Source organism: Anopheles coluzzii, chromosome 2 (assembly GCF_943734685.1).
Source record: "Anopheles coluzzii chromosome 2, AcolN3, whole genome shotgun sequence".
Taxonomy (NCBI): Eukaryota; Metazoa; Arthropoda; class Insecta; order Diptera; family Culicidae; genus Anopheles; species Anopheles coluzzii.
In genome coordinates, this window is record NC_064670.1 from 14,810,381 (window position 1) to 14,830,481 (window position 20,101).

At 48.9% G+C, this 20,101-nt stretch overlaps 3 protein-coding genes across 6 annotated transcripts; 2 read left to right on the top strand and 1 right to left on the bottom strand.

The window, feature by feature from the left end:
• The first annotated feature begins 3,115 nt into the window (after positions 1–3,115).
• On the top strand, positions 3,116–10,524 carry LOC120947930 (uncharacterized). The gene is made up of 4 exons (XM_040363765.2): positions 3,116–3,247; positions 4,096–4,295; positions 9,266–9,386; positions 9,468–10,524. The coding sequence occupies exons 2-4, from the start codon at positions 4,139–4,141 to the stop codon at positions 9,664–9,666; spliced, it is 477 nt and encodes a 158-aa protein (XP_040219699.1). The 5' UTR covers positions 3,116–3,247; positions 4,096–4,138; the 3' UTR covers positions 9,667–10,524.
• Positions 10,525–11,318: 794 nt separating this feature from the next.
• LOC120947929 (SAM50-like protein CG7639) lies at positions 11,319–14,809 on the top strand. Its single transcript, XM_040363764.2, has 6 exons — positions 11,319–11,663; positions 11,785–11,957; positions 12,032–12,213; positions 12,292–12,430; positions 12,500–13,170; positions 13,260–14,809. Exons 1-6 carry the CDS (start codon positions 11,643–11,645, stop codon positions 13,409–13,411), a joined length of 1,338 nt encoding a protein of 445 aa, XP_040219698.2. The 5' UTR covers positions 11,319–11,642; the 3' UTR covers positions 13,412–14,809.
• On the bottom strand, positions 13,906–19,876 carry LOC120947928 (OTU domain-containing protein 5-A). 4 transcript variants are annotated; one of them, XM_040363760.2, is made up of 8 exons: positions 19,159–19,876; positions 18,838–18,923; positions 16,916–17,438; positions 16,674–16,830; positions 15,888–16,599; positions 15,676–15,806; positions 15,390–15,608; positions 13,906–15,291 (listed from the first exon to the last, which is right to left on the bottom strand). In XM_040363760.2, the coding sequence occupies exons 1-8, from the start codon at positions 19,306–19,308 to the stop codon at positions 15,143–15,145; spliced, it is 2,127 nt and encodes a 708-aa protein (XP_040219694.2). In that variant the 5' UTR covers positions 19,309–19,876; the 3' UTR covers positions 13,906–15,142. The 4 variants fall into 4 exon arrangements, with proteins under 4 accessions (XP_040219694.2, XP_040219697.2, XP_040219693.2 ...); XM_040363763.2 differs by having other exon boundaries at positions 15,676–15,782; positions 19,159–19,874; XM_040363759.2 differs by having other exon boundaries at positions 15,387–15,608; positions 19,159–19,874.
• Positions 19,877–20,101: the final 225 nt, after the last annotated feature.

The following is a 20,101-nucleotide window of genomic DNA, read 5'->3' on the forward strand; positions in this document are numbered from 1 at the left end:
ACACAAACAAACACACACACACACACACACACACACACACACACACACACACACACACACACACACACACACACACACACACACACCAAAAAGCAACTACAAACAATTGTGCTGGCGGGTTGATTTGTGCCGCCACACTCTGTGCGCACCATTTTGCCCGCTCGTGAACGCACGAAATGCACGTTTTCTTCCTCCCAGGTGTTTATTATTCGTCTTCCACACTACGTCACACCGGAGGAATCGCATGTCGCATTGTGTGGTGGGTCGTGGGGTGTTTTCTCTCGGTCCGGGGGTCTCGGAACCTGCCTCCCAAATCTCCATTTTCCATGCCACCATTCTCATCATCTTCAGAAACAAAGCAAAAAAAATCGCAAAATAGCAAGAGAAAACGTAAATAATTTACCTTTACGGGGAGGTTTTCGTGTGGGGTTTTTCCCTGCCGGATTGTTAAATAGTATGGTGGCTGATTTAGCGCGTGCTGATGAGATGAGAGAAGAAAAAACATCAAAAGACACACCACAAATGCACCAACGCTTGCAGAAAGAGGCGCAAAATAGCACACAATGCCGCATTTAAATTATCGTGTTTGATGGGTTCATCTTAAGAATTTGCAAATATTATTCATAAGCAATTAGATAGGGAAAATCTGGAAGGAGAGATCTGATTAAATTAATTAAAATCTGAAACCGAAACGGTAACTCGACGCGATCGTGCCGGAGTTTCAACGGCCATTCTTCACCTTGACCTTGTTTTCGTGTGTTTATGGGTGTTTGCTCAACAGTGCTTCCATTTGTAACCAATGCTCCAAAGCGCATGATTAATCACATGCACAAATCGTTCCCCAGCCCCAAAATGACCTCCATCACCGTACAAATTAACAAAACGCTAATAGAACAGTCCAGTGCGGGGTTTATTTATTTTTTTGCAACATACCCGGACAGCTCTAGTCATGCCTAACCTTTGCGCCCGATCGTTGAAGGTTTGCGGTGGGTGTAGGTGTGTATTTTCCCGTGCCAAACCATTTCACCTTCGTGCTACACTCTGCCGTACGACTTATGCATTGGTCGGTCGATCAAACGGGCCGCAAGCAGCCGCAGCTTCGCGGCAGTTCCGGGGCTGTTTAGGAAATCAAACACAGCCACACAATGCTGTGCTGTGCTGATGGGTGCCCATTTTTTCTCACCATCGTTTTCACGTGCAGCACGCGTAAAAAGGTCATTGAATGGCGGATGATCGATGATCGTGCCCTCGGAGAAGGATGGCAGGGAGCGGCAAAGGGCGTTCATTGATGGTAAATCCGGAAGCCGGAGACCAGACGCGTGCCGCCCCGGCCCCGGCTACCTAATCGAGATCGGTTGCGGGGAAAATACGATCATTTCGGTGGGCCCCTTCTTGAATGAATGTAATCTTGTAGCGAATGCATGATGAATGTGTTTGAAATGATGAGAAAAGCCCGTTTTAAATTGATTATCGGCAGCACACGCGCAGTGCGTCCTTGTACGTCATCGAAAGATCGAGTAGCAAGGACGTAATCGAAACAGCTTGGCTACCATTTTCTTGTTTTTCTTCCCCCTCATTTTCTCTCTAATCAACGTCCAATTAAGGGGTGGCTCGTTCGTCGATCGATGTCAAGAGGAAGACGACTTCCTTCTACTGTACAGCTTGGACGGAGGAAAAAAACGAACAAAAACCTAAAACTCGATCGACTACGTTTGGGTGAGTCAAGAAATTAGCGTGACAAACTTGTTCGGGCCGGTGTGCCTCCGGTCCTCTGAACCAGCCCACATTCACCATATTACGATCGCCACCAACACAACCGCTGGACTGCCCGCTGCATTCACCGCCAGGCCGCCAGTAGTAAAAGGAAGCGCGAATCGATGCAGACCGCCGCGTGTGACGCGTGTGTGACTTTGGATAGATTTTTCTCGAACACACCCGGTCTCCCACCGGCCCGGATTGGCGTGGTGGTGGGGTGTTCGGTGTCTGTGTGTGTAAATGTGCATCCCCTGGGGGTAAATAGGGACAAAAAGTCGCCCCAGGCTCGTATTCGTGCATGCTGCATTTTGCTTTTGCATGAATGATCGAGTTTACTATTTGTTGACATTTGAATGTCCCTTTCATGGTGTGCGTTTATGGCAGGGGATTAGCAGCTGCAAGGTGCTACTTTGGCTACGATCAACCTATGACACTTCCTGATTCCATTCCAATTTTTAATTAAAATTTAAGAAAAAAACATATTTTATTACTTTACATCACAAACTCCAAGTGCAAAATTGACTCATGGACTCCTAACACAAAACACCAAAAGGTTCAAAGTTCAGAGCCTCTGATGCCAAAAAAAGCGTGCCCCAAGCGGCTGAGCACGTGTGGGCGTCACGCACCCGTGCCCAACCGATTCCCTTTCACCGGTCTTTTACGGGCCAACCAACAGCCAACACAACGATGTGGCTCCACACCAACTCCGGTAGAATAATCTCTGATGATACGTTTAAAAACGAACGAAACAAACAAAAAAAAGACCGCCTTAAGGAAAAAAGCCCACTACCGCGACGACAACGACGACGACGAGGACTACCGTCGATGACTGTGCGGGCGCGACTTTCACCATCCAATACGCGATTCGAAGCGTCTGGAGTGAGGATTGTAATTATTGCTGCCGTTATTATTCGCACTAAAGTTGTAAGGTGTAGTAGTGCTGGTAGTAGTCACCGTCGCCTTCTTGAACACCGCAACAGGCTTTTGTCGTCCGTTTTGTCTTCTCTCTCTCTCTCTCTATCTCTCTCGCCTTCTACTACGCTTTCCAGCTCAATCCCCCTCCCCAAAGTCACTACCAAACCCCGAAAAGAAGGCGCACAGACAGCAAAAGGGTGCTAAGCAACGAACCCCCCATTTCCACCTCTCTCCCTCTCTTTCCGTTTCGATGCCTTTGTCCGACGATCGCGCATCGTGTGCATCTCGTGTGCACTCGCTGGAGTGAGCATACGATTTTATCTCTCTTTCTTTCACTCACTCGCTTGAGCGCGTGCCCATCAAATGGGGTTCGGTTTCGGAGCGGTTGGGAAAGGGATGAAATTGGGCGGGCTGGGGTGGGGTACAGCAGAAAAGCAAGAAATAGCGAATCTCGCGCACGGCCAGCGTCATTCATCGTCAAACCATCCGTGTGGTGCGTTCGTTTATCGAGCCGTTTCGGGATTGTCCCTCCCCCCAATCACAACTGGACCAAAGTTGTTAACCGTCGCTTTGCCAGGTCAGTACAAAGGTGCCAGTGTTGAGTGTACAGTGTGGCGTGCGTGCGTGCGTGTTTGTGTGTGTGTCTCTCCGAGCATTTTGAGTGTGTTCTAAGTAGGTTTTTTAGTACATCTGTTCGTTGCTGAGCTTAACTTTTGCGCTGTGTTTTGCTAGAAGTGCTCTCATGCCTTACAGGGGCATCTATTGGGTCACTATCCTCAAACCGTTCTAGCTCTCCTACCTTTGCACGATCGAATGTGTGTGTTTTTTTGTGCGTCGTCGTTGTGACTGTCTGTGACTTTCGCGTCGCCCGGACTTGGACAACTCGTGCGCCCCACGGTGTGCTGATTAATTTTTATTAGAAAATTGTGTGTGTTCCCTCGCTCGCAACTACCAATGCTGAGGATGGGGTGAGGAAACGGGAATCTGGTTCCTTCTTTTTTTTTTTTTTGTTCCGGGATCGGCTGCTCAAACGGTTAACAAAGCAATGGACGCAACTGGTAGCATCAACAAAATAATAAAAATCACAAAAACATACCACACGCTGTCGGGCGGTCGCTAGTTGCCCGCATGCACGTGGTTGTGGTCCCTGTCCCTTCGTACAAAAAAAAAATAATGCCGGATGATCTGATCAACGACACCACAATGTAGCCACAGCGACAACAAGAGAGAGAGAGAGAGAGAGAGAGAGATATTTGCTCACTTTAAACGAAACTCTTAGTACACGCGCATCAGTCCATTAGTAGGCTATGTAGTGCTGTTTGCAGCAAGTGTTCTTTTGCAAGTTCCAACTCCCCTTTACAACTGATTCATTTTCTTGTTTGTTTCTTCCCCGAATTTCGTTCTGTGCCTATGCTATCATTATAGAATCTACTGTGCGTGCCACCTTCCCCCCCACACACACACCAAGATGCGCTCGTTCACCGTCGTTGCCGTGCTGGCCCTCAGCTTCTGCTACGTCCAGGCCGCCGATGAGGCTCCGGCCACGAAAGATGCGGCCGCCGCCGCCGCCCCGGCCGAAGGTGGAAAGACCTACAAGCGACTCATCCCTGCCGACGTTCTGCGAGGTAAGTGTGTGTGTGTTTGTGTGACGACCCAATTGTTCATCTGCCGTTTTGCGCAAAGCGCGGCGCCGTTGTTTCCAGCAGACGGAACACGCGGAATGTCGTTGGCGCAATGTCGCATCTCCGAGTCGGATCGGTTTTGATTCGCGCGCCCAGCGGGCCACACCCCGCAGTCGGGGAGGTACTTTTGTGCAATGCAATAGCTGCGTTGCCCAATTGGCCAAAGTGTGTTTGTGTGTACATTGTACCACCCGCAGCAGCAGCAGCAGCAGAAGACGAACAGCCCTGCCTCGAGCCGTCCCTGAAACGGAACGGTTAGCACATGGTACCACACCTTCGAGGGAGGTTGGCCGATCGATATGCAATACCAGCAGCGCAATTTCGTACAGCAACGCTGTCGAAAGACGTCGATACAATCGGTAGAGTAAAGTTTCCGCAGGCAGACGCATTTGCCGGCTACGCAAGGGTGCGATTGCAATGGTTCCTTCCTTCCCTTTTACCAATCGGCCGACGATTGCAAGCATTTCAGGCGGTGTGTCCTCCTTTTTGGAGGGAATTAATTCCAACCAAGAAGCTTTCCACGGGTGACACACGGCTCACTGAGCAGTGGGCCCACACGCGCGAGCACAGAGCCGCATGCCAAGCAATTGTGCAACGCGGCCGACGCGGCCATGCGTTCGTTCACAAAACAATCACGATTTAGTGTGTGTCGCGCGGTTCTGTTTTTCAAAGCCGCCCGCAAAAATGCAACCCGAAACCGGTTCGACTGTGTCTAAACGAGCAGCACTTGCTCGCCACCGCGTACGCATGGGTTAGTACTTACATGCTACCTTACCTTAGCATACCCTCCCGATCGCTGCCTGTGATCGGGGCGAGGCTGTTTGCTGTGTGTGAGCGGGCGATGGCGATCGCTCCGTCTCGTAAGCGGAACCTTACAACAGTTGTACGCTGCGAACTGGTACACTACAATCCAAAGTGACAGTTAGCATAGTAGGCTGGGGTTGCGGCATACGGTTCACAGTGCGCGAATGCGGTATTGAGAGCAAAAGCAGCGGTGTACGGTACGGTCTGCCTGTTGGCATTGAAGTTGAGGGACCGGTTCTGATCCTTTGGGGCGGCGACGGTACTACCTCGCACACCACCACCACCACCATCCCCAGCCCTCTTTCTACACCTTTCAATGGGTCTGAGAGGGTTTTTGATGACTGACCAGCTGCAAACCTGTTAACGGGTGGGCCTAAAGTGCGTGCCTAAAATGCGCTACCTACCAGGCTTTGCAAGGGTGGTGATTAAAATTTCTATCCACAACTGCACAACCTGCTCGCAGGCAACCCGAAACAGGGTGGGGGGAAGGGGTGGTCATGGGAGAGTGCGCAAGGCAAGCTAACAAGAAGGATATGAAAATGAGAGTATCGTTAGGGTTGGTCTGCCGACTAGCAAAAAGGGAAAACCACCATCACCTGTCGCCGTTACTTACACCGGTTTTGTGGTTAATTAAGTCCACCCCGCGCACTGTGTCCACTGTGTGTGTGTGTGTTTTCAGTGTCACCTTCAAGCCGATGGGGAGTGGAAAAATACAGAAGGATCGATTTTGTGCCGTGCTGTTTTAAAACGGTGTATAAAAGCATTGCTGCTAATTTGCACCTAACGAACAAAGGAGAGCCACAGAAACCGGCCGCGCAGCAGGGTTCGTCTTCTGCGGTAAGATAATTGCTGCCGTTGTCCGCAGCAACCGATCTGGAAGCTTCTTTTCCTTGTCGGAGCGAGCAGAGAGCAGTGCCACCACAGGGCCAACCGTTTCCGTCCGACGTGAAAAGTAAAAATCGAATACGATGGTTTGACGGTTTTGTCTCTTTTGTCGCTAGCACGCACTGTGTCATGGCGTGCTATGCTCACGGCGCACATTAACATAACCGTTACGCATTGACACTGGAAAAAAAATATAGAAGCGCCCCACAAATTCGGATGAAACATTGTGTTTGTGGAGGGGCTGCAGGGGATAATTTCACGCCGATTTGATGCCGCTGTGCCATCGCGCAGAGTCTTCAACCTCACATCGGTTCATCATCCGCGCATATACAAAAAAACACGCTTGGTTCATGGTAACTGTGTTGTGTTGTGTGTTTGTATTTGTTTTCCCTTCCCATGATCAACCCAACCCACTCGCAGTGACTGCACCAGTGGGCTGTGTGAATGATTGTTTTATAAACCACTTACCCCCCCGCTGCGCTTTACTGTGACCCTGAACGTGTTGCTGCATCTACGGTTGCAACGCCAACCGTCATACTTTGTAAATCATGCACAATATCATTAACGCACTCTAATGGATCGTTGGTGATCGTACACCCCCCCCGTACACGCTGTGGTGTACTTGGGACGGTTTTCGGGGAAGCGAGTCCCAGAGCAGAACTCTGCTTTTGCACCTCTGCGCACTGTAGTATTGGCTCGGGCGTTACAGATTTATACCGGATCGTTAATCGATTTCACCGATCAGTCTGAATGCAGGAAACATGCCCCCCACCCCCCCCCCCCCCTTTCGTACCCGGTTGTTAAAACCGTACACCGGTAACCGGATCCGGAGTGTGTTGATCCTTTCACTTTCCAATGGGTGTGTGCAATCTTTGGCAATTTAATTCGTATTATTAGTTTGTACTTGGGTTGCTTTCCTCATTGTTGTTGTTGTTTTTTTATTTGCTTCACGGATGGCGCGTGGGGGTGCTGTTTCGTAAGCTTTCCGTAGCTAAACGGTGCGTTACGATTGTTGCTACATTGTGGGCACGATCTTGTCCACGAATGTTCGAGACGATCCTTCAAGACAACAAGCACGATCATGGGTACAACGGTGATTTATTGTTGAAAATAATAAAACTCATCCAAGTGTGAATCGTTCCTTATTTAGTTGAGCAACGGTTTCATTATAACAATGGCTTTTCTAGCTATTTTTCTGCTTACTTTTTATCATAAAGTAAAAGCATTAAAGCATACAACTCTTCCCATTACTGTGCAGTTAAAAGAGTCACCAAAAAACGGTGCGCAAGATATAAAAAAAAGACAAAATTGTTCTTCTTCCTATTTGAAAAAGCTACCGTTTTTGTTGCAGGCCTCTTTGTAAGGGTCTCCAGGTTCGTCGTCTATGACTGTGCGTGATTTGTAAGCGCTGTTTTGACTCCTATTTCATGGTTCAGCTTTTCATTCGATACTAGCACGGAAGTAACATTACTCATATGTGCTATTCAAACATTGCTCTGCAGTCACGTGTGTGTGTGTGTTTCCGCGATCTCTAAACCGCCCTCAATATCATTCGCTTTGCAAACGCCAAACACAAAGTGCTGAAAACATCAGGCAGATTTCTAACTACTGCTACTGTACTGCTGTATCGCTTCTAATGCACCATCCCATTCCCCCTGCCCTCGGAAGGCATGAAAAGCTCAACAATCACCAATCCCTGCTGACTAATTAATTAGCATCGGCAATGGGTGGCGACAGCAGCTGACAAAAGCGTCCGATGATGACGCCTTTGTTTACCGTTCGTACCAAAACCAACCACTGTGTGGACGGCCACTGTCAAGGTGATATTGATCGGGCGGCGATCAGAGAGTCGGCTGGGACGCACGCCGGTGGCTGGGGCAGCACATTAGCACAACAACAAAAATGTCCACCATTCTCTCGATCCGTGTGCTAATTTGCTATTCCGAGCGTGAAAAAAAAACGTACACCAGCTTCGAAACGGGGCTTCGAGGGAGGGGGTGGATTGCGGTAATCCCCTTCTCGTACGATCTCTTCGCGACCGTGGTCGAAGGCCAGCAGAGAGTGGCTGCAACACAGTGGCAACAGCGTGCAGTGATTTGCCAGCCAGGGGATCACCGAGAGCGGGGTGGATGAAGTTGATCGAGATTATCGAGGATCGAGTGCGCTCGACAAGCTTGCAAATGTCGTACGTGCCAAGTCGTGCGCCAGAAGTGAAGGGAGCTGCTTGTGTGGATGTGTTTTATGGGATCATTCCACTCTTAGGTCTCACTTCCCCATTTCCAGTTCGTTCGCTTCGCGATCTTTCCGACATTCAATCTTGCTCGCACAAAGTTCACTTTCGCGCGACTCGCGTTATGCAACGATCGGATACACGTACCCCTGCACGGAAGCTTGTACTCCCGGTACAGCCGTAAATGGATGGCTTGCGGAAAGGTACATAAGTTGCTGCCACTTTTCACACCGCCAACGGGGCCAAGAGGGGGCCTTATTTCTTATTTCTCCAGCATCCAGCGGCATTTCAATGTTTGCACGCGCATGAGTCATATGCTGCTCGTGTATGCAACCAACCTGAAACCTGAACTCATCCGCGGGGGACCCGGACAGCCCCAAACTGAACCGAGCAAGCAAGCCTTCTTCTCCGGGCGTAATGGTGTAATGGTGCCAAATTTGCATATTATATCATTGGATTGCGACACGCGAAATGGTTTTGCTAAACTGTCCAGTCCGATGGGCACACTTTTTTGGGAACCCCATAAAAGCCAATGCCCCCCCTGGTGTGCTTGGTTTGGACGGTGGACATGAAAGACGAGCTATTGTCGTTCTTGCTGCGCACACGCGGCGTGCTCTTGCATGCGTGAAGGTAATGGTTGCGGGCGTGGATTCGCTGTGGGATTTCCCCGGGGGGGGAAGAATAAAGACCGTCCCTCCAGAAATAGATCTTCGTGGCAAAGCGACACCGGAAACCAGTTTTTTGATGCGATCATTAGTGTGCCAAAATGTTGGTAGTATTGCTGTTCTTTCCCTTTTGCGCGTTTTGCTTTCCTTTGCGCATTGTTTTCCAAAAACCGGTTGGATTTCCTTGGGAAGCTTCGTGCGCCTAACGATGCGTGTGTCCGGCATCTTGAGACATTGTTTCGGTCCGTATTTTTTATGTTATTGTAAAACAAAAATGAAATCTTCAACCGTTTTACTCAATCCCTTCCCACGTTTGTGTACAATTGCAGACTTCCCCGGCATGTGCTTCGCCTCGACCAAGTGTGCCACCTTCGAGCCGGGCCAGTACTGGGATCTGACTCCGTTCTGCGGTCGTTCCACCTGCGTGCTGTCGGACGATGCTCAGCCACGGTAAGTTTGGCACGGCTTTGATGTTGCTCAAGTCACAACTTTCTACTTAACCAATCCCCGCTTCTCTACCCCATACTGCAGCCTGCTCGAGCTGGTAGAGGACTGCGGCCCGCTGCCACTGGCCAACGACAAGTGCAAGCTGGACACGGAGAAGACCAACAAGACGGCCCCGTTCCCGGCCTGCTGCCCGACGTTCACCTGCGAGCCGGGCGCGAAGCTGGAGTACCCCGAGATCAAGACTGCCCCCGAGTCGACCTCGGAGCAGTCAGCCAAGAACTAAGTGATCGCCACGGGCCGGCCACTACAGTAACCATCTTAATCAATTAGCATACGAGCATGCTCCTATCCTAAGCAGTAGCGAAGCGAACAGTGTTTGAAGAAAAAGATGAAAAAAGATGATCCTCAAATAACATAACCACTGAAAAAAGAAGACAAAAAAAAACACAACAAAAATCGAAAACTCCCTTACAAATTCTTTTTTATATATATTTTTTTGTGTTTGTTACCCTTTACATCACCGATCCGCTTTCGTCCCCCCCACCCCAACACGACATAGATTGATCCTCGACAGTAACAGCAAGCAGTATATGAACCATTAGTCAAGTTTGTGATATTAGAAGTATATATTTATCGGGAGAGGAAACGCACTAAGATGCAAACGATAAACAACAAACAAACAAACAAAAATACAGCATAAAACATCACAATCCTGTAATTTTCAACAGAAACTATGATAGAAGGAGAGCGTATATGAGAAAAAAGAGAGAGAGATAGAAGCTAGGTTTCACCTTTCGTAGGTGCAGTAGTACAGTAGTGGAAAAACAGTAGATTACTACAACCGGACATGAGAGTTCTACTACAGGCTTCCCTGTAAGAAGGATGTACCATGACAAATGAAGACTCCTCGATGTTCTCTTGTGATTTTTCTTTCTTTTGAGCTACATCTCAACCTGGTCGTTACTCTCTCCCTCTCTCCCTCTCGCTCATTTGTTCCCTCTCTTCATCATCCCACATCTTTCCGGTGCAGACAAACGATCATGTTGTATTGCGCAATGCAATAAGTTTTGTAATTTTTTATGTTTTTCTTTTTCGAACAATCCGTTTTCAAATAAAATCAACTGAATTTAAGTAAATCCAACATGCATGTGTTGTAAGTTTTGCATCTTCTTGGAGGTTGGGTATGGGCCATACATGTGTTCTCTTTACAAAGGGAAATTAGTTCAAATTGTCATGTAGTTTTTGAACTGTCCATCTTTTCTCAATAAAATCGACATTCAATGTTATGATATTGCATTTTTCTGATGAACACTTCTTGAAATGTACGCATATGCAAGAACCCTGTATGAAATGCATTTTTCCTGGCATTCAATTGTGCAGAAACTTGTTGCATGGATTTAAAATAATCCGTTACAACCACGTGGTCATGGTTGTTGTCGAATTTAGGTAGATGAGTTGCAGATTTATGCTGTGTGAATAAATTCCCTTTCTTTATTGAGCTCCAACATACAGAAAGAGTGATGGAAAAAATTGTAGATGTAAAACATTATCAAACCAAACTAGATTTATCAGTTGTTCACTTTTCATTAGCACCATTGCACAGCGCCAAAGGTATAGAACACCCTTGTCAGTTACAACTCTTTTGACCGAACGGCAAATCTGTCTGCGAGCGCTGTTCTTTAACGTTCATCGTTGCAAAACATGTATTTGTTTGTGTATATCATTTACATTATTTTAGCAAATTGTTTTATAGTAATCTTCCCCTCAAAAGTAAATATTATTTTAAAATTATTTTCACAAGTTGTCATTAGTGGTGGACCAACGATGCACTCAAAGCTGTCAAACAGACAGAAGGACAGCTGACACAGGGCGTGTACACACAATCATCAACAACTTGCAATGCGATTTAATTTCTATTTTTCAGAAAAACAATCACATTAAATGCAGTTTTCTTTTTCATAATAATTCTAAGTCACAAAACTGTAATTTTAAGCTAATTTCATCAGGTAGTACAACAATTAACACGTCATATTTACCCGCTCAATGAAGCATTGCAATTCACGCGTCCTGTCTGTCGTCATCCATTCGTTGTTTATTGTTGGCGCAACCTAAAAGCAGCATGATTCTTTATTAGGCGTTTTATCGCACGAAATTAAACCCGTTTCATTGTAAATTAGTGTGCACGGTAGCAAAGCTACTCCCCGTCCAGTGCGTGCAACCAACCGAAACCGAAAAAGACCACCGGACACATTACATAACATGGGAGGCGGAACGTCCAGGGTAAGCGGAACCTTCTCCCCCCGGTTCCGTGGTGATGATCCGCGGCCGGGAGAAATGTGCCCACTGACACCTTCTTGCATGGCTAATGGCTAATGTCTGTCCCGTCTTTCCCCTTCAACAGGCAGAACCGTCCCAGGAAGGTCGCCGGGAGCCGGATTTTACCCGCTTCAAGGCACGGGTGGACCGGGTGTACATAGCAGGGCTGCAGCGGACGCACGACGACTACGTACAGCGGGCGGCACGTCACCTGTTCAAGGCGCAAAACTTTCAGGACGTTATCGTGGAGACGGCAAAGTACTGGTGGCCGCACGTACCTGTCTCATAGTGTGTGTATATTGACATTTCGTTTTGTCCGTTTCGGATTTTAGCGTCAAGGATGATCTGCTCCGATTAGGCATCTACAAGAACCTGCGCATCTCGATCGATACGAGCAAGGGCGAGGGAGCGTCCAAGAACGGGTACACGGTCACGTTCACGGGCGAGGAGCTGTCCCGCATCACTGGCAACGTTGGTGTGGAGGTTGGCCAAAACGATGGAGCTGCTACCACCGGTAGGACAGATGATTGGTGTACCGTTTCATAATCGTTTTAATCGTGTTTGTTGTTGCTCTTTCGCTCCCTTCCCTCAGAATTGGTCACGCCGAACCTGTTTGGACGTGGCGAACGGCTCAGCTTAAACCTAAGCCGCAGCTACGTGCGCAACAGTGTGGTGAATATTAAGCTCACCAAACCCTTCTACCATACGGCCGTGGGCGATTATGAGCCAGAGTAAGTATGATGGACAATGGTTTCCGAGATTAGCTGGTAACCTGATGCTTCCCTTTTCCGATGTTCCAGAACCTCCATCACCGTGTTCCGGAATGCATCGCCCCATCCCTGGTCCAAGTATCGGCTCGAGGACAACGGTGCGCTGCTCGACTTTTCCTTCGCCATCCCGTCGCTCGGCTTCAGCAACAGCCTCCAGTACGAGCTGGGCATGAAGGAGCTGTTTGCGCTCGACAAGCAGACGCCGTTCTTCGTGCGCGAACATTGCGGACCCCGGCTAGTGTCTACCTTCCGCTACATTGGCCAGTACGAGGGTCGGGACGATAGCGTGTTTCCGTCGAGCGGCGTGTACGCAAAGGGCACGGCCGAGCTGATCGGCAGCCGCCTGTCCCAGCTCGGCATCGTACGGCAGGAGCTGCATGCCGAGCTGAACGTGCCACTGTTTCTCGGCGCCTCGGTGCAGCTGTGCGGTCGGATCGGTGCGATACTGCAGGACAAGCGCAAGGAATCGCTACCGATCAATCAACTGTTTTTCCCCGGCGGTCCGCAAACGTTGCGCGGCTTCGAGCTGGCCGGTGCTTGCCCGCGGCGCGACGGCATTGCGGCCGGCTGTCGATCGTACTGGGCGACGGGGCTGCATCTGTGGAGCCCGCTACCCTTCAACCAGTACTTTGGCGGGTTCGGTAATCTGTTCCGGACGCATGCGTTCTACAATATCGGCACGTGCGATACTTATACCACGGGTAGGTGTGGTTCGCGGCTGCTGGGTCGACGACAGGATTAAGTGCAAGTGCACACATTTTCATTGAACTTTTTCATTGTTTTCTTGCAGACAAACTGCGCAGCACGGCAGGAATCGGCATCGCGTTCCGCATGGGCCAGAAGGCGCGCATCGAGTTCAACTACTGCCAGCCGCTCTCGTACGAGGCGGGCGATCGGGTAGTGAAAGGGTTCCAGTTTGGCATCGGTTACGAGTTTGTCTAGAAAGTGTTCAAACGTTTTCTCTCGAACCACTCGTACCTCTCGTGCTACTACTCCGCCTTTTGGTTTCGAAACCACCCAGATCCACACTAGCTTTCCGTGAACATCCGTTCCGTTCTGTTTCCACGTTCCTTTTCCAGCCAAACTCCTACTGCTCCCACCTGCTTCTTGTTCTTGTGCATTTGCTTTTCTGTTTTCTTACGTATTTTAACGCATTTTCACCCGTGTTTGCGTACTCGGACACTAGCTGCTAGCAAACGAAACGTACCACAACCTCACGAGTCAGTATGTTTAAGTTATGACGCGACGAGCAGTGCATAGATAATATAAAAAAAGGAAATATAATGAATCAAAATGAAGCAAGATGCGTCCTAGGGGGATGGCTTGAGGGCCTTGATTTTAAGAAAGAAACTATAAAAAAAGACAGAGGACTATTTCGCAAACTCTCTGTAATTTACATATACCACGTGTTTTGCATTTCAATCCTAATTCATCACTTTGCATTTTATTAATTATGATACTTTTATTATGTTCACTTTTATTTGTTCCTCCTCCCTCGTTTTGTCTTGGTTTAGAGCGTTAGAAGAGAATTTTGAAAATGTTATACTTATAGGTACACGAACCACGCGCCCTCCCAAACCTTCGAGTGTGTTCCCCCGTGGTGTAAATTTCTGTTGTAGTGTTGTTGCAAGTGTAAAACTGTGCTAATCTTATAAGAGGAACACTCTTGACGATTTAAAACACAAACACACACACGCACACTCATACATAGAAACAGAATCTAGTTTGAATGCTGCAAACGCCGCAACCGATCTTTACGCATTTTGCCCGCTTAATAATGTCTTGTAGGGAGCGGACACGAACGCTAACGAAAAGTTCACATCATCGGAGAACAATAATGAACAAAAATTAAAAAAAAAACTCGTCCCTGCCATGCCCTGCACTCACACAGTCACACTATCCTCTACTTTGTACAACGTTGCAACGATACCGTTAGGAGACGCGAAGCGTAAAATGCGTGCGCCTTGTGTTTTCAGCGGGAAATGTACAGCGGTACCCTTAAATTAGTTAGTTACACATAAATTACGCACTAAATTGCATACGTGGGTGGTTTTGCGTGGTGCGGGTCTCCTCGTGCCCGTTTTTCTTCTTTTCATTTTTCTGTTTTGATTGGCATATCCAACAACATTCCATTTCCGGTTGCAGCTCTATCATTACACACGGGCGATCCGTCCCCAGTACGTTATGCCCCAAGTGTGTTGGCATGTGTGTTTTTGTGTGTGTGTGACGATCACTTTTAATTGTTAGTAGCAAAAAAAAAGGGAGAAAAGAAACAAATAAGCAAAGAACACAATTTACCATCATAAGCTATAGCCAAACGTTAAATATCCTAAAGAGAGAGAGAGAAAAAAAACGACGCATTCTCTCTTATCAACCTACAAGACAAAAATTAGAGTAAATCGCAGACAAGTGCATTGTGTTTGGCTGCGTGTGTTTTGTGTATCTTCTCTGTATCCCTGCTGTGTAGTGTATGTGCATAATATAGCTGTGTGTATGTTGTGTGCGACACCTGTTTGACGACCAACACACGCCATTCTTTTTTCCCGGTTTTAACCTAAAACCACCTGATTTAAAATGTACATTCGATGACCGGAAGAGGGGAACAGACGACACGCCCCAGGACGCTTTCTCCCCCCAAAACAGCTGGTCACACTCCATTTTCCCCGCACACGCTTACGGCGATGGGGAATCGTACTCTTCGTCCGTTGTGCCGTACTTATCCTCCTGGAAAGCTTTGGAGTTGTCGCCGCGCTTCACAAAATCCATCGCCGACTCCTCGAGCGCTTTCTGGATCATTTCCCGTTCCGACAGCTGTCCGAAGCCTGAAAGAATGTCGACTGTACGTTAGCTCTGGGGCACTGGGAATGGGGACGATGTGTTGTTTGGCGTTTGTAGGGCTCAAATGGAATGTACTCACTACCATCGTCTGTGTAGGAAGACTCGAGCAGGGACTGATAAAACTCGGACATTGGCGTTTCGTCGCGCGTTGCTCCCGTCGATGGTGTTAGGGACGATGGAAAGAGGGCACTTGCACCAGCACCACCACTACCACTGCTACTGCTTTCCTCCTCCGTGCCGTCTCTGGCCGGAGGTGGCATTGTGCTCGACGTGCTCGGTGGAGATGGTGTGGGGGATTTTTCTGCAATGAAGGAAACATTCATTTGATCTGTTTGCAGCACAAACACAACCCTTGTTGCATCCCTTACCTTCAGCAGGGCTTTCGGAACGGCGTGGACTGTTCGAGGATGTGCTGGATGTACGGTTGCCGTTCGCTTTGCACTTTTTCGTTTCTGCGCTGTTCGTTTTCTCGATCCTGTTGGGCAAATTGAGTTGAAAACTGAATGCGTTAGTTGATAATAATGCCACACGCACACACACACACACGCACGGAGCAGATGGACCGGGGGCGAGCACTTACGGTGAGTTAATGTTACGCTTTTTCCGCCGGTTACATTCGCTGCTGCAGCTGGTGCTATTATTGTTGCTTCCCGCGCCATTGCCGTTCGAGCTTGCGCCGCTTCCGTAGTAGTAATGCTGCTGGGAGGATGACGGCGAGGACGAGCAGCAGTCCAGCTCGAACGAGCTATTCTTGGAGCTGGACGAGCAGGCACCCCGATCGCTGCCCATGCCGGACGAAATGGGCGCCTGCTGCTGGTTGCCATGGCTTGCCGACGGCGGCGACTTGCGAAGCTCGAGCAGATACGAGGAAGCCGACTGGGACCCGCTGGCACAGGCGGCCATCATTTCGGTCGAGGTGATCGTGCTGCTGGTGCTTTTGTTCTGGCTGGAGCCACCGCCGGCCCCGAGCCGCGCCTCCCGGCAGTACTGGGCGTACGATTCGCGGGCAATCTGCTCCTCAATCTCTTCGTTCGTTGCCTCCCAGTCGGTCGTTTTCAGCTTGTCCTCCAGCATCGTCTTCTCGATCTCGAGCTCCTCGCTCATGCGCACCGCGTCCGCCACCTGCTTGATGTCGAGCTCGTCCGGCCGGTAGCCGGCCAGGCCGAGCCCTACGCCGACGGACGCTTTGTACGGGTTGACGATGGCGTTGTAGTGCGAGCTGCGCTGGTAGGACAGCCGGAACGGTTCGTTGCCATTGTTGATTTGATCCGAGTTGAAAATGTTGGTAGGTTCTGTAACGGCGAAGGGAAAGGTTGTTAATCCATGGGGAAAGGTTATTAATATTCCTCCTCTGCGTCCTGCTTACCTGTTTGATAGCAATACAGTTCCACGGAACGGTTGTACATTTCCGACATTGCTTGAATTTCTATGTGATTGCCGTGCACGTGATTGGCGCGCTTTCGCTCGACGTAATCGGCGATATCTTCGGTAACGAATTGTGCGAAATATTCGCGATTTTGATACTGCAAAACAGAAAAGAACGACGGGATGTACATTACCACACCGATCGCTGCACAGTTCCCCACAGTTGATCCCACTCCTACTTACAATGTAGTCCATCGTTTGCTGGCGGATCGCTTCGTGCATCTCCTGATCGCCGTAGATCTGCAGCGATATCGCCCGAAACAGGCACGCGCCGTCCTCCTCCATCTCGTGCAGGATGAAGCCCCGCTCGGACAGGACCTTCGCGAACGCTTCGTCGCGCTTCTTCCACTCGTCCGCCGTCAGCTGCGCGTCCTTCGAGTCGATATACTCATCGCCACTGTTGTACCCCGAGCGGACCTCCTCCAGCACCGCGTTCAGATCGACACCGGACGCTCCCGGACTGCCCACCACAGCCTGGTGGCTGTTTAGCAGCGATCCACCTGCCCCGCCGGATTGGTGGGTGCTTTTGGGCGATCGACCACCGCCCGCCGCACTGGCCAGTGTGCTGGAGCAGGCGGTGGACTGCTTTTTGCCGCTGGCAGACGGTTGCAGCACCACATGATGGTGATAGCTGGGTGAACCGGTTGCCTTTTCCCGTTCGCGGCTTTCACGCTTGTGGTAATGGTCACGCTTTAGACGTCCAAGACTAGAAGTAGAAAATGATGGGTTTAGTATTTTGGTATATTTAGTTAATTTACAACTAGCTTTTCAGTACTAGTTTTGTTCAAATTAAGCAATAACTTAGTTTAAAAATTTAATTAAATCTACTTAGTTACAAAGTTCAGTCTAAAATTTAGTATTCGAATTCCATCGTCAAGTTCCAGGAAAAAAAATGCAAGCATCCTCCTAATTTGGCCGGCAAAAGAAGAGGAAACGGTAGTGGAATTTTGTTTACTTTCTAATCTGCTTCTTTCACTGTTTCGCTTTGACGTTTGCATGACATTTGCTGCAAAGAAAACGATCATGATCTCGAATCTCGAATATACGGTAATATTTTTAAACATTTTAAACCGTTCAATAACCAAAGAAGAACATAAAACCAGCATTCCAGAAAAAAACCGCCCCATCCCCCAAGCGTAGCATTGGGATTGAGGATGCTTTTTTGTTTCAGTGGTAATAGCAGGAACAAAAAATAAACAAACTAACATAAATCATAGTACGGGCACACGCTCTGAGGCCACGGCAGGCGACACACACAAACCATACGGGGCCAGAAGGGAAGAAGCGACACAGAAGAGAGCGGAGGTCAACACCTAAAAATAGTCACTCCTACTCCTCCTCCTCCTCCTCTTCCTCTTCAAAGATCCGCCGAATCTCGCAAGACAATGCATATGGGTGGTGGGGGGTAGGCGAAAAGCCAGATCTGTTTTCACGCCAGTCCAAATAAAGCGACGACAGGATGCGAAGGAATACCGAGGGGTAAAGAAAAATAGAAGCACGCCACGGCGCACGCTGCAGTTTCGCCCGTAGCACGTTCTTCGAGTTCGGCACCGATCTCAAGTGCCATCTTGGTGCAGGTTTACTTCTTCTTGCAATCGGAATTAGTATGTATTAGACTGCATCATCCCTGTGCGGCAATAAACCGTGACGGTGGGTCTCATGGAAGCGTCCTCCCTTTAACCACACATCAAAGCACTGTGCGCTGGAAGATGGGATGAAGGGGGAAGAGATTCGTTTGCAATCGGAACCTTACAAACATGGCCGAAACGCCGAACGGAGTAATTTCCGTCCAATCAAAGCAACGCTTTTTTGGGGTGCAAAAAACAAAAGTATGCACCCCTTCCCCAACCATCACGCACGCACACAACATGACGACGATGACGACCACACGGCGACGCCATTTGGAAAGAACATTGGCATTGGAAATCGATACTACGGTTGAGCAGCATACTCGTCCCACTCCACCCGTGGGAGGACCGATTTCCCGATAAAGCTGTACCTTCTTCCGTCGAGTCGAGGGTGGGGGGGTTCGGGGTGGACGTACATAAAGCATCGGTAGGGTGGGGGAAGGCACTACTGTCGGTGTACGGTGATAATTTTCTTACTTTTTGTGTGGGCTCCTACGATGACGTACTACGCTGTCACTGTCGAAGCTGTGCGGTGTTAGCACCCGTTTTTCCCTTGGCAGTGCCTGTGGAGAAAACAGAGAACCAGAGAGGAAGGAACAGGGCAAGAAAGAAACATAAGCGTGACACACATATTGCTTCGCTACACATGCATTCCAAAAAGGCTTGTACGGGTGCTGCTGGGCAGGTGTGGGTTGGGGGACACTTTTAACCTCCCTTCCACCGCCCCATAGCGGAGGTGGGGCAGGTTTGACAATAATGGAGGGGTAAAAGGAAACACCCGGACGAGCCAATATTTACCTGCGATTCCGATGACGACAGCTGATTAAGCACCACATTACGGTGCGACGTACGGACGCCCGCATTCCCCACACCGTGCACGTTCTGAGGCGTGCCCTCCTGCGTTTCCTCTTTAGCACTTTTCTGATTGACCACGGGTTTGATAGTCATCGCGAATTTCCGCTTTTCACACCATGCACAGCCGCGGAATTAGAACTACACCATACACACACGCACACGCACGACCTTTCCCCGCTTCACACAATGGCTGGCAGTCACAGCACGCACAGTTTCACACAAAGAAGGTACACAGACTTTGCTACGGGCAAGCACCGAGAGCAAGTTCTTTCCCGCACACCGAAACTTCCTGCTGCACACACCGACCTCGGTACAGCGCGAGAGATTGGTTACGACCACGACACCACGACACCACGACAACGACGACGACGACGACAAAAAATTGCTACCACTATTGCTTCTTGCACTGTTGCTAACTATTGCTCAGGCGGGGTGGCAACCAACAAAAAAAAAGATACGAGCTGCTACGTACGGCGCTGAACGACGCACTTTTTTCGCCAGCTATTTCTGAAACGACGACAGCGATGGAAGTTGATGGAAAAAAGCTCTCCGGGCTGGATTAAAAAGCAATTGTGGCACACACAATATTATTGTTTAGCAGCTGGGGGAAGAGCGAGTGCCACCAGCGAGAGTGAATGAAACGGGCTGAGTTTGATGTTTTTCCAGGAATGTGAAATGACAGTGACAGGCGCGTACTCGATTCGAGCACTGCCACGGGCTCGAGTTGTCGAAAGGAGAAATAAAATAGATCTTTCATTTTTTTTTTCGTAGGAGTTTAAGTTGGTAAAATAATTTTATTTATATGGGAGAAAATTTAAAATAATAAATACGACTAAACTCAAACATGTACATATATTAGGGCGGGTATTATAGAATCTGGCGATCA

Coding starts and splice junctions, on each gene's coding strand:
- LOC120947930 (XM_040363765.2), top strand. CDS start 4,139: ATGCGCTCGTTCACCGTCGTTGCCGTGCTGGCCCTCAGCTTCTGCTAC. Junction 4,296..9,265: donor CCCTGCCGACGTTCTGCGAG/GTAAGTGTGTGT, acceptor GTACAATTGCAG/ACTTCCCCGGCATGTGCTTC. Junction 9,387..9,467: donor TCGGACGATGCTCAGCCACG/GTAAGTTTGGCA, acceptor CCCATACTGCAG/CCTGCTCGAGCTGGTAGAGG.
- LOC120947929 (XM_040363764.2), top strand. CDS start 11,643: ATGGGAGGCGGAACGTCCAGG. Junction 11,958..12,031: donor GTTATCGTGGAGACGGCAAA/GTACTGGTGGCC, acceptor TTCGGATTTTAG/CGTCAAGGATGATCTGCTCC. Junction 12,431..12,499: donor GTGGGCGATTATGAGCCAGA/GTAAGTATGATG, acceptor CCGATGTTCCAG/AACCTCCATCACCGTGTTCC.
- LOC120947928 (XM_040363759.2), bottom strand. CDS start 19,308: ATGACTATCAAACCCGTGGTCAATCAGAAAAGTGCTAAAGAGGAAACG. Junction 16,600..16,673: donor ACTGTATTGCTATCAAACAG/GTAAGCAGGACG, acceptor TCGCCGTTACAG/AACCTACCAACATTTTCAAC. Junction 15,609..15,675: donor TTCCGAAAGCCCTGCTGAAG/GTAAGGGATGCA, acceptor CCTTCATTGCAG/AAAAATCCCCCACACCATCT.